At 53.7% G+C, this 12561-nt stretch overlaps 1 protein-coding gene across 5 annotated transcripts in view; it reads left to right on the top strand.

The window, feature by feature from the left end:
- Nucleotides 1–12561, top strand: part of ABTB2 (ankyrin repeat and BTB domain containing 2) — a 173250-nt gene that overhangs the window by 114540 nt on the left and 46149 nt on the right. For 3 of the 5 annotated variants that reach the window (XM_001914721.5, XM_070229224.1, XM_023653856.2), the window contains exon 2: nt 12012–12158. The exons of 1 other annotated variant lie outside the window; for it this stretch is intronic. In XM_001914721.5, the coding sequence (XP_001914756.2) occupies nt 12012–12158 (147 nt within the window). Of the gene's footprint in view, nt 1–9457; nt 10734–12011; nt 12159–12561 lie in introns of those variants that run through there. One more of the 5 variants, XM_070229225.1, reaches the window with a different exon arrangement.

The raw sequence follows: 12561 nt of genomic DNA, 5'->3' as shown, positions 1-12561 counted from the left end.
CCCAAGAAGAGGCCTCCCTTCCAGGCAAGCTGGCTGCACGCTTGCTCTGTCTTTCCCCAGAAACCCACAGACACAGCAAGAGACCTTCCCCCTTTGGTTCTGTGTGGACAGCACTGGGGGGTCCTGGCTTTCCAAGGGAGCAAGCGACCCCTCTGGGAGTGGGCCTGTGTGCAAGTCCAGGGCTGGGTGTCAGGGCCCCAAAAGGCCCGAGTGCCCTCCCTGGACGACACGCCCCCAGCCGGCCCCTCGAGGCCCCAGGGAGTGAGAGCCTGTAATCCTGAGACACTGCGAGGACACTCCGCCTCTTCCTGGGGCTCTCCTTCCTTTCATGAGGCCTGCTCTTCCATTAGGAGTGAGAGGGAGGATGCTGTTACAGGTTGCCTCCCTCTAATGCGTCCCCGGGGGAAAGCTGGCTCCTCGCCTCCCGAGTGGATGCTCAGGGCTCGCTCTGAGGGGTAGGACAGCAAGCAGGCTCTGCGGTGCTAGAGCACTGGGTTCTGTGTGACTTGGGGGCCACTGCCCACTGTGCAGACAGGCTGGGGGTCCCTCCTGGCTCACCCAGAATAACAGCAGTGGGAACTGTGAGCTTCTCTAATGGTGCGTGCTGTGGCCGTTGAGAGTGACGATGAGAAACAGTATTTGGAGGCATGGAAAGACATGCGTGAAATATTGTTAAGTGGAAAAGGAGGTTGTTAAAGTATGTGGAGGGTTCCCTTCTTAAACTTAAAACTAGAGGTGACACTCAAAACATAGGTACAGATTCGAAAGGAAAGATATTAAACCATAATGTCACTGGTGATTATCTCGGGGCGGTAAAATTACGGTGACTTTTATTTTCGTCTTTTTGCCTCTCTGCAGTTTTTAAACTAAAATAAACTGTGAGTGGAGCTCCATGGGCGCTGGCCAGGCAGCAGCCGAAGGGTCTGCCGGAAAGACTCCCCACGACGGGCTTCCAGCCCTCCTGTCTGAGCTAAGGGGGGCTGGGGCCCCTGCGGCCACCCCACCCCTTGGGGAACTGGTGTCGTGGGCAGAACCGCTGTGTTCTCAGCAGAGCCTGAGGCGTTTCCACAGCCAGCCAGGGTGGACGGGGCTTTGGGCAGCCACTGACAACCTCGATGGGACCCTGGAGGTCCTGAGAGTAGGGACATGGCTTTATCCTTGGACTCTTCATATGGCTTTCTTTGAACAAAGGGTTCCACGGTTTAAAGTTTTTTTGAAAACTAATGATTTACAGAAACCATGTTGTATCAGAGAAATCGCTTCCTCTGCCAGTTACAGAAAACTCGACTGTTAAGGTCTGAATTGTGACCGTCCAAACTCTGTATGTTGCAGTGACTCAGAATGTGACTGTATTTGAGACAGGGCCTTTTAAGATGTAATTAAGGTAAACCAAGGTCATGTGAGTGGACCCTCATCCAGTCTTACTGGGGTCCTTATAAGAAGAGATGAGGACACAGACATGCAGAGGGACGCCCGTGTGAGGGGACAGGCGGAAGGTGTCTGTCCACAGTCCAAGGGGAGAGGCCTCGGAAGAAACCAGCACCTTGGTCTCAGGCTTCCAGCCTCCAGGACTGTGAGAAAATCAATTTCTACCACCCGGGCCGTGGCATTGCTTTTTTCTCCCGTAACAAGAAGTTCAGGGACAGGCAGCTCGTGGTGGTGTGCAGCCGCTTGGTGAGACTGTCGGAGACCGGGCTCTTTCAGCTTTCTACTCCGCCGCCCCTAGCGTGTTGACTCTGGTCTCGCTCTTGTCCCGTCATGCAGCTTGTCCCCCTTGCTGCGGCACCGTGGGGACCGTGCTCCAGCTTCTGCAGCAGGTGGCCTGCCTCCTGGTTGCACACAGCTGCTGCTGCAAGACAGCGTGTCACCTTGGAGGCAGAAGAGCAAAGCCCTGCTGGCTGGACCACCTCAATCAGGAAAAGCAGTATTTTCCAGAACCCCTGAAGTCCTGAATTTATGTTTCATTGTCCAAAGCCATGTTGCACAGCTGTAAGGGAGTCTGGGAAGATGTCCCCCAGGGCTCGTGTTGCATAGCCAATGTGGGCAGAATTGAGGTTCTGTCAGCCAGGAAGGGGAAGGAATGGCGTTGGAGAGGTCCCTGAGAGCGTCAGCACGGTCTCCAGCACGCACCGGCTGGTTTTGCACATCTTCACAGGGAGAGATCATGGTGTCTCTCAAGAGCCTGGGAGTGACACACATAGGTTTGGGATGTCCCCGTCCAGGAAATGAACATTCTACAGGAATCTCCTTTCTATAGGTGAGCTTCCTGCCCTGCACATTCTTCCCTTCCCCCTGCTCCAGCGTGCGATGTCGCTCAGCCAGGAGATGACCGGGGACTGTTTGCTTCTCATAAAGTCTGTGAAATCCCTTTGGGGTTCTTGGAGCAAGTGGGGGATTTCTTGAAACATCCTGTTCTTTTTCCTCCCTTGCTGCTGGTGACAGCACATAGCCAAAGCCCTCCTTCAGACTCCTTCCAGGCTTCCAGTACCTGCTGCAGACCCCTCCTCTAGCATTTATCATGCATTTCAATTATTTGTCTGCATAATAGAGTGTATTATTTTCCTCTCCTCCAGAGCAGGACTGTGGGTCTCACTCACCTCTGTATTCCTGGCATCAAGCTCCGTGTAATTAACAGGCCTGTGTTGAGTATTTGAATAAGTGAATGAATGATGCAAATAGCACAGTGCTACAATTCCACCAGCCTACTCACGTCCTTACTCCAAGTGCAAGGCCATCAGTTAACCTGGGGTAGAGGGTCCAGGGCCTTAGAGAAAGTGTTCTCCATCTGTGGGGTCTGTTATCTGCCTCTGAGCAACTCTTTCTCTGTGTGTGAGGGGGTGGGGACGTGCATGGGTGCCCAAATGAGTTATGAAGGGAGTGATGCTGCCTCTGGGCTCTGGTGTCTCTGTTCTGGCCCAGAGTCTGAGGCACATGTTGCAGAATTCTCCTGTTCTTTGTGACTTACGTTTTGAGTCATAAAGACTGATAGATTGAAATCTGCTAACCGCTTTAAGTTGATCCAAGAACGTCACCGGTTCTAAAGGTAATCAAACGTGGTTTTCACTTATTTGGGCTTAAAAATGATCCCTTCATGAATTTTAGTTCCTAACAATATAGTGCGCTACCTCTGTCTTTGATGTTTAGTGCTTAGTGCACACGTGAAAGGAAGGGCAGCTTTGTTGGACAAGGAGCCCCAGCGGTGGCCGGTGGACCCTGGGCTGCAGTCAGCCCGCAGAGGGCGGGCGCGCTGCTCTGGATGCTCCCCACCCCCACACTGCTGCGGGTCGTCTGTCTGTGCATGTGACCCTGTCACTCAGCTGCTTCAGGCCCTTCAGTGGGTCCTCAGCGCCCTCAGGACAGAGTCCTGGCCCCCGAGACTCTTGCTACTGCCGCCTGCCCTCCCCCAGGCCCTCCCCAGGAGGCCGGCCGCGTGCCGCCCATCACTCCAGCTGCGCCTCTCAGTCCCTCCAAGGGGCTCTGGATCAGCACAGGGGTGGCGGCAAGCAATGTCCTGGGCCCAATCCCACCCACCACCTGTTTTTGTATGGCCTGCAAGCCAAGAATGCATTTTACTTTTTTTTTTTTATTATTTTTTTTAATTTTTATTATTTTCTTTTGAGGAAGATTAGCCTTGAGCTAACATCCATTGCCAATCTTCCTCTTTTTTTGCTTGAGGAAGATTAGCCCTGAGCTATATCTGCGCCAATGCTCCGCTGTTTTGTGTGTGGGTCCCCGCCACAGCATTCCTTGATGATTGGTGTGTAGGTCCGCACCCAGGATCTGAATCCATGAACCCGGGCCACTGAAGTGGAGCACAAGAACTTAATCACTTGGGCAGGGGCAAGCCCCCTACATTTTTAAATGGTTGAAAAAGTGTTAAAAGAAGACTCTTTCATGACACATGCAGATGACATGAGATTCAGGTCTGTGTCCACAGTCTTATGCGTGGAATGCAGCCATGCCCGTTTGCTTTCCTGTTGTCCCTGTGTGTCCCTGTGGCAGCCATGCCCGTTTGCTTTCCTGTTGTCCCTGTGTGTCCCTGTGGCAGCCATGCCCGTTTGCTTTCCTGTTGTCCCTGTGTGTCCCTGTGGCAGCCATGCCCGTTTGCTTTCCTGTTGTCCCTGTGTGTCCCTGTCGCAGCCATGCCCGTTTGCTTTCCTGTTGTCCCTGTGTGTCCCTGTGGCAGCCATGCCCGTTTGCTTTCCTGTTGTCCCTGTGTGTCCCTGTGGCAGCCATGCCCATTTGCTTTCATGTTGTCCCTGTGCGTCCCTCTGGCAGAGCTGAGGGCTGTGATAGACCCCACAAAGCTGACAGTAGTTGCTCTCTGGCCTTTCCAGAAAAAGTTGCCAACCCTTTTGGATTAGTGGCGGTTCCAAGGTTGGTGCAGAGAGGGCACTGATATCTGTTAGCCACCTCCCAGGCTGCCCCAGTCTCAGTAGCAACAATGTGCTCGCTCTACAAACGCAGCTCCACGACAAGCCCCATGGGTCCCCTCCCCAACCCATCACTGCCCCGGAACCTTCCTCTGCAGGCTTTGCCTCTGCTTGGAGGACCCATCCAACCCCTTCACCACACTGATGGCCTCTCATCGTCCGCTGAGATGTCCCTTCCTCCAGGAGACCTTCCTTGACCACCAGGCCTGGGTCGTCTGGCTGAGACACCCCTCCTCTGGGCTCCCTCAGCTGACTGTCTCACCCCTTCACACAGTGTTGACTTGGCCAGCATCCTGTCTGCCGTCCTTCCCTAGACTGCACACAGCAAGAGGGCAGGGCCCGTGTCCTGTTCACTGTGTGTCCCAGAGCATCACCACATCTGGCACGCTGTTAGGTTGTCAGTGAACAGGGCTGGAATACTGCGGGGTTGGGGGGTGGGCAGTGCAGAAGTGACCCATCTGGGGTGAGGAGACGTGGTTCTTTGTCAGCGTGGCCGCTGTGGCCTTTAGGAAGGTAATGGGATAGACCGGCCTCGGGTCCACCCCTGGCTCTGAATGGTGAATAAGTACTTTTATATGGTATCTGATGACTGTATCCCAAAACCGTTGGCCCTGGGTATCAGGCCATTTATAAGACTAGCCTATTTACTACATGCTTTACTGTGTGTCAGGCACTTTTGCTAAGTGCTTATTTACTGGATCTCTTTTAATCCTCAAATAATCTTGTGAATTAGGAGCTATTATTAGGCCTGTTATACAGATGAGCAAATTGAGGCTCAGAGAGGTTAAGTAACTAGTCCAAGGCCACACAGCTAATAAGATTCAGAGCCAGGTTTTGAACCTCTTCTCTGTGACTCATGCTAATAAATGGTCTGGAGGGTCTGTCAAAAAGCCTTTTGGAATGGGGACCAAAGCCAACTGAAGCAGGTCGTATCTGCTAGAAGGACTCTAGCGCAGTAAATTTCTGACTAATGTACTCGTGTTCTATTAATAAGTACCTTGGCCATCTGCCCTGGACCTTGTGATATTTGTGTCTTTTTTTTTTTTAATCCCAAGGAGTGACGTGTGTGTGTTACGGGCTCATTTGAAGCTTGGAGACTTCCCCGCTCCCTCTGTTTTCTGCTGGCAGCGCTGCCTCCTAGCAGGGGGTGCAGCTCCAGAATCATTCTCCACCCTGGGCCCACCTGCGCCCCAGCGTTGGCAGTGCTGAGGCCCTTCCCACGGGCGGTGATTGCGGCTGTGTGGCATGAGCGCGTCCCCAGCCCTCCCTGTTCTCAGATCCAGCACGTGGCAGCCCGCACTGGCACGACAGGTGCCCATCCCAAAGCCGCAGTGCAGTGTAGGCAGGGTGCCCCAGGGAACCCCGAGGTGACACAGCCCCTGAGTCACCCCCGCCAGACCAGGCGAAGGGGCTGGCTCTCAGAGGGCCGATTCGTGGCCGGAGGCACGCAGACAAAATCTCGCCTCCTGGTTGGCAACACAGGACGGTTTCTGCCTGAATGTCTTACAAAGGGAACATCCTGTCCTCTTATTTATTTTTGTAAGTAACGTTTCTATAAAACACCGTTTTCCTTTTATTTACTCTTTTTTTTTGCCTCCATGAGCTCACAATGGTTGCAATAATAGTTTTGTGTTTATTAAAATATATATGTTTATTATTTAATTAGTAGGGAAAAAGTGTGAAGGAAAATGGGGAAAAAAATCATCTAAAGTTCTCTCCCGCAGAAATAACTTTGTCAGATGACCTCCGTTCTGGGCTCTTCGCAGGTAACTAGATTATACTGGTGTTTTTTTTGTTTTTTGTTTTTTTAGCATTCGCATGTTTTCTTTATAAAAATTAATTTTCTAGCTTATTTGAAATGACGGGTATTTCTTTGCTCAGAAGGAACATGCTGTCCACCTTCTCCTTTGAGCGCCTCTCTCCCCCGCCCTCGTTTCCCTTAGAACAATCACTTTTTACTACGCCAGTAAATCATACCCATTGTGAAAAGTTTAGAAAGTGTGGTCATTGGAAACGTTTTCGGCTTAGAAAGAGCCACCCCTGCCTTGGTGTCTGTGTGCCTTGGTTGGGGAAAAGGCCGATATTTTAGGGTGACGACTGTGTCTTGAGTGCGGAGCCTCTCTGTGAAAGTGGCTGCATTTGCCCTTGGCTCCCGGGCTGTAGTTGCTCACGCACCGTGAGTCAAGGGCACCCTGGACAAAGGACCCTGGTCACGGATGGGGGCAGTTCCAAGACTCATGCTTCCTTGGCCACTCAAGTTCTTGAAGTGTTACGTCAATACTTTGGAGCGAGGCCACCCAGAATCTCTGAAAAAGTATTCTGCATGCCACGGGGATCTTTCTCCACAGGAAAAGCTTAGTCTGCATGTGAGTTTTCCGCTCCACACTGCCCAGTGTTGTGACTGTTGCTGGTTTTCCAGACTTCACCTTTAGGTTTAATTTCCTGAAGCTGATCTGCTTGGTGACTTTATTGGCTTTATTTCACTCTGTTTCAAAGATGGGAAATGGCAGTGAACAGCAATGCACGATGTCTTGTAGTTTGTTCGTTTGTGGATACCGAATACTCATCCTCCAGGTGTAGGACAGAACTGATATGTACCTTGGTTAAGCAAATCGCCAAATGCCAGTGAGCCAACATTCCCTGTGGAGATTCTGGGGTCACCCCACTGCTTTGTCGTTTTAGGGTGTCCCCTATCTCCCCTCGAAATCCTCACCCTGCTTGAAGCCCCCCTGAGAGTTGGGTGAGCCAGCTCTGAGGTCAGAGGTGCTGCTGCCAGCTGGAGGGAAAGAGCTGCCCCAAGGCCAGTCCCCCAAGCGGGTCCACCACCTGCAGGCCCAAGACTGCCAGGGCTTCCCAAGGGAGGTGACGCCAGCCCCGTGTTCATGGTGAGGTTTGCTTACCATCTTCGTAAAAAGTGTTGGGGATGCTGGCAGTGAGCATCCTGTGCTCCAGCAGCCTTTGATCTCGCCCTGGGGTCTCTGGCCCCTGCCTCCCTGGGCACCATAAATGTGCATGATTATGTTGCTGTTTGATGGTGAGCTCCTGGCCCCTGGGCCTGCCTTAACTGGAAGACCACCTTTATTGTGCCCGAGGTGTTCTGAGAAGTTAGCCAGAGTGAGGGGTTAACCAGAGCATTGGTGATGTTTGCTTTTAATTTCATTCTTAAAGCATGGGAAAGTGCGGTTCTAATCAGCTGGTGAGCAGTGAGGGGGTGTTCTGTCCCTGGGCTGGGGTGGGGACAGCCCCGTGTAGAGGCCGTGTGGTTACCAGTGTGGACTCCAGCATCCGACAGGCTGGGTCTGAACCCACCACCACCATTTTCTGGCTTTGTGACCTTAGCCGAGTGACTTAGCCCATCTGAACCTCAATGTCCCGCAGTGGTAAATGGGGCTAGTAATAATGCTAGCTCTCAGCCGATGGAATTAGCTGGTTTGTCCCATTTCTGGCACAGAGTCCTGGTCGGTGTGTGCTGGCCCATCTCCGTTCATCATTAGCCCCTGGGGAAAACCTGCTTCCCAAACTCAGTTTAGATTCCCCCACTCTTCTCTCTCCCTGTCCCCAAGATTTTCTCCTCACTGGAACCCCTGGGCCTCACGGGATGGTGGGCCCGTCTTCAGATGGGCTCTCGCCAAGAATTAGATGGGCTTTCGATTATTCTCGATGAATCACTTCTACGTGGGTGATGGACAACTCATCAGGCGTATCTCGTTCCACCCCAGGTTTCTCTTCTTCTTTTCTTCATCTTCCCCTCGCTGCAACGCCTACTCTCCAGCCGCCTTGGACTCAGAACGTCAGGAGAAGTACCGTCAGTGAATTTGTTTGTGGAATCAACTGTTCTTGTACTGTATTTGAGTCTCTGAGGAACGCTCAGCTTTAACCTCCAGCGCTTTGTTTCGGTGTGACTAACATGCAGCAATCGGGGGCTGAACCTTCTATATATAAACCCCCAGGTCAGAGAATGGAAACACTTTTAAAAAAGCACAAAAAGGGTTGAATTCTGTGGGCTGTTTGGAAACTGTTCAGTGGGGCAATATAGTTTTTATTTTCAGAAGCCTATGGGTTGAACTTCACCCAAGCTTCCAGCTCCTGAGAAAACTGGCAGAAGATGCCCTGCCAACCCTCCTTACAAGGGCAGGGGAGAGTAGTCCTGTGCGTCCCGGGCTTCCGTTTCAGAGAAGCAGGAGACCCCCGGGGCCTTTGCTGTCGTCACAAGCGGGCTTCCCTGTGCTGGGGGGCTCGTGGGTTTGCTGGGAGCACGGGGAATGGGGCAGGGTGGGTGCCGTCCACATGAGCTCAACGGAGGCTTGGGCTGCTGTACTCGCAGTGCCCCGAGGAGAACACTGACAAGTGCGGCAAGAGTGCTGGGAGTGGGCTGTCGAGCCACTGGGGGGACCGTTATGTTATAGTCCTAACGGCCTTTTGGTGACTGGTCAGAAAAGCTGAACTATACATCTGTCCAGTTTTCACCAAAAAAGGATATCTTCTTTAAACGTAAAATTGTGTGTAGGGCGGTGTTTCAGCTGTGGGGGAAATTAAGCCATAGGAAACAGTCGTAAGTGTCTGTTCCCACTGTTGACAATTGAGAAGTGAAATGGTGGAGCGAAAGGGGGTGAAGGGTTTTGAGGGGTACACGTTGGTGCTAGAACACACACAGGGGCCATGCTGGAGAGGACTTGAGAAGCTGTGGAATCGACCCGTCTTTCACAGAGGAGAGAGTGCAGGCCCCATCGGTTTGGCCTGTGGGCTAAGCCCTGCTTCTGACCCCCTTGCCCTGCACGCCTGGTTTGTCAGCCCCGTGTGCAGTCCGTCTGCTGCTGGCCGGGTGCTGCTCCACAAGCGGAAACCCAGGTTGAATTCCTGGTCGGCAACCATGGGCTGGAGGCGGGGTGCCCATTCTGTGCCGTGGGTTTCCCATCGGGCTCGAAGGCTCCCTCTCTGGGTGCTGGTTGCGAATCGCCTGGGAAGGAAATGAGTTGCTTCTCCAAACCCAGGGCTGGAGCAGAGCCAAGTGACCAACCCTTGGCAAAGAGCTCGGAGAAACCGGGATCAGGTGTGCGTAGGCTTCTTAACTCTGCCGGTTTCCTGGGAGGTGCTGGGAATTTCCCCATTTCCTGGCAGAATCATTTTTGTCTCTAAATTGCAGAGAAAGAAAGAAGAGTATTATCTATTCTTCCCCGTGGAGAGGTGTTAGGACCTCTGCGGGCGGGCAGTGGGGAGTCATGGAAGAGCTCGAAGCCGGAGTTACGTGACCAGAGTAAGGGGTGGGGGGTGGGGAAGACCGGAGGCAGGAGGCGGGCGAGGGGGTCGTGGCAGGGACAGAGTTTTGAGATATCAGGGTGGGAGAAGCACAAGGCTTGGTGTTGACTGGATGTGGGGACGAGGGGGTGAGCTGGTAAAGATGACTCACAGGTCCGCTCTTGGGCAACTGGGTGGATGCGGTGCCGTGCTCAGAGAGGGCTCGTGGAGGCAGCGGCGCTGAGGGATGAAGTAATGAGTTCCGAGGTGCAGGGGTTGGGCAGCCAGGTTGAGAGAAGTTGCCTGATGGGGGATTTCGGCTCCGCGAGCAGATCGACAAGTGCGGGGCCTTGCGCACAGTCAGAACACGTTCCAGCGGAGCGCCGTTCCGGCAGAAGAGGAGGCACAGGGTGACTCCGTCGTGCTTCCTGCCCCACGCTCAGCTCAGTGCACAGAAGCGAGCTGAGGGAGGCACGCGGGTTTCTCCGTCACTTTCAGAGTTCAACAGGGATCCATAAGGGTATCCTTATTAGCTAATAAGGCGAAACACTCCATCATGACTGAGACAAACAATTCTTCCTAAGGATTTTACTAAGTGAAAAAAAAATGAGAGATGTCCCTTTTTTCTTTTGTTTGGAAATGCCTTTTTCCAGACATGCTCCCAGCCAGCTCTTCCTAAGGTGTTTGGGTGCTCAGCTGTCAGAGAGAGTGTCTGCTTTGGGGAACAGGGCAGGGGACGGGGACCCAGCCGTGCTCTCCTCCTCCCGCTGGAATCAGAACTCCGAGGAAGGGCTTCGATGGCTCTCTGCCGAGTCAGCGCCACGTGTGGGTGGAGGGGCTGCTGTCATCCAGAAGGGCGAAGGGAGATTCAGGGGGCAGGCCTCAGCCACACCCAGGCAGCCATGCCCGCTGAGGGCAGGGAGGCTGGGTCAGGGGACGGGCAGGCCAGGAGGGCAGGGCTGGCCATCGGCTGAACCTACAGAGTAGAGTGGTCAGAGGAGAAGGCTGCTGGATCTGGGCAGAAGGAGGACAGCCCTCCGTGTTCGTCCTGAGAAGGAGACGCAGGTGAGACTCAGCTCGCAGGCGTCTGTGGGTGAACTGGGCCTTATGGATGCGGCAGTACTGTCGCGTACACTGCCGCCGAATCAGAAGAGCACAGATGTGCTCGCTGGATCTGGCTTACCGAGGGGTTAGGTGGACACAGTCTAGAGCCGTCAGACCCGGATTCGAGTCCTGGCTCTGGTACTTAGTCTGGTACAAACTCCCTGAATGTCCATCCCCTGATTTCTAAAATGGAGACGGCGGTGCCTACTTTGTTGGGAGAGTAAATGAGATAATGTCAATAAGGCCTGCATCTCCAGCACATAGTAGAATTAAGAGCACAGGCTCCCAGCAGAGCGTTTCCTCTGAGCCACATGCTGGTCCACGCATCGACATCCTACACCTTGGTCAGTCCTCACAGCTACACTGCGAGCAAGGCACTGTCGTTATCTCGAGTGAACACACGAGGACTCAGGCCCCGAGAAGTGAAGTAGCTTGCCCGAGATCACACAGCTGGTTAAGTGACAGAGCCATGAACCCCAACATTTTGGCTCCAAGGCCCTGTCTTAACCACTCAGCTGCACGACCTGTGGCTGCCGTCATCCTCATTACATTTCTGTGTTCAGGATAGGGAATACTCACTCGCATTTGGCCACATCCCAGGGGCTCTCCAGTTATCTCAAGGAATTTTAAGAGATTTTCCCAAAAGTGACTGACTGAATTCCTGTGGGTATTTTTCTTAAACAAATTCAGGGGGGGTTGGACAAAGATGTGTTGATCAAAGAAACAGCAGTTACCAAAGATGGGGCCCTCTGTGGCCTCCCGCTCTGGAGAACCAGCACGGAACTTGAGCCTCTCTGATTTTGCTTCTCGGGTGCTAAGAAGCCACACAGTGAGTTGGGGAGATTTACAGCTGTCACCCTCTGGGACCGGTTCTGGCCACGTGGCTCCTCCGTTGTTGAAGTGCTAATGAAAGCCACTCACGGACTTGGCCGGGGCTGGGACAGTCCCCTTCTGGGAGAGGAGAAGGAACCCCCTTGCTCTCTGGTTTCTCCCATCCCTTTCTTGGCCTGAAGAAGAAAGGAGGCAGCTTGAGGAAGGCAGAGGACTCTGGGGCGATGCTGCCCTTTGGGCGGGCAGGGTGGACGTTTCCAGCCCTGAGCTCCGCGCAAAGTGGGGCCCCTTGGTCACGGTGCACCCTGGCTGCGGCCCGGCGCCGGGGCCGAGAGAGGCGCTCGCAGCGCCCGCACGCCGGCCTGTGGAGCTCTCCTTCCCCCGTGACCGTCTGCTTGTTTCCCACAGGTGTCCTCTCCCTCCCCGCGCACTTCAGCCCCTACCGCAGCGGCTCCCTGGGCCGCGATGAGCCGGCCGACGCCTACGCTCAGCTGGAGCTCCGCACCCTGGAGCAGTCCCTCCTGGCCACCTGTGTGGGGAGCATCTCGGAGCTGAGTAAGTGCCGTCCCCGTCCGGCTGGCGCTAAGGACAAAGCTAAATGAGCTCTCCTTCTGGCTTCTGGCCTCCTCCTCCTCCTCCTCCACGCTTCTCGCCTTCTCTGAGAGCCAGATCCTTCAAGGCCAGAGGTTGCAAACTGGTGGCCCACAGACACACGTGCTTTGGCTGGCATGTAGACTTCATCACATATAAATCTGGATTTCTGGGTTCTCTTGAGAAATCAGACAGTCTAGCAACCCTGGGCCCTGTTTCTGCATGAGCAGCCATCGAGGGGAGCTACACAGACCGCGCGTGTTCCCCACACTGTCGCATCCCGCATTGTCTTGCAGCTGGCCTGTTTCTTTCATTTATTTTACCTGCCTGGCCCCAAAGACTCTGAATAGACAACCAGTATTCTTTC

The sequence above is a fragment of the Equus caballus genome, chromosome 12 (genome assembly GCF_041296265.1).
Source record: "Equus caballus isolate H_3958 breed thoroughbred chromosome 12, TB-T2T, whole genome shotgun sequence".
In the NCBI taxonomy this organism is placed as follows: domain Eukaryota; kingdom Metazoa; phylum Chordata; class Mammalia; order Perissodactyla; family Equidae; genus Equus; species Equus caballus.
Note: the sequence above shows the minus strand (reverse complement) of the source record. Positions and strands in the feature narration are given on the sequence as shown.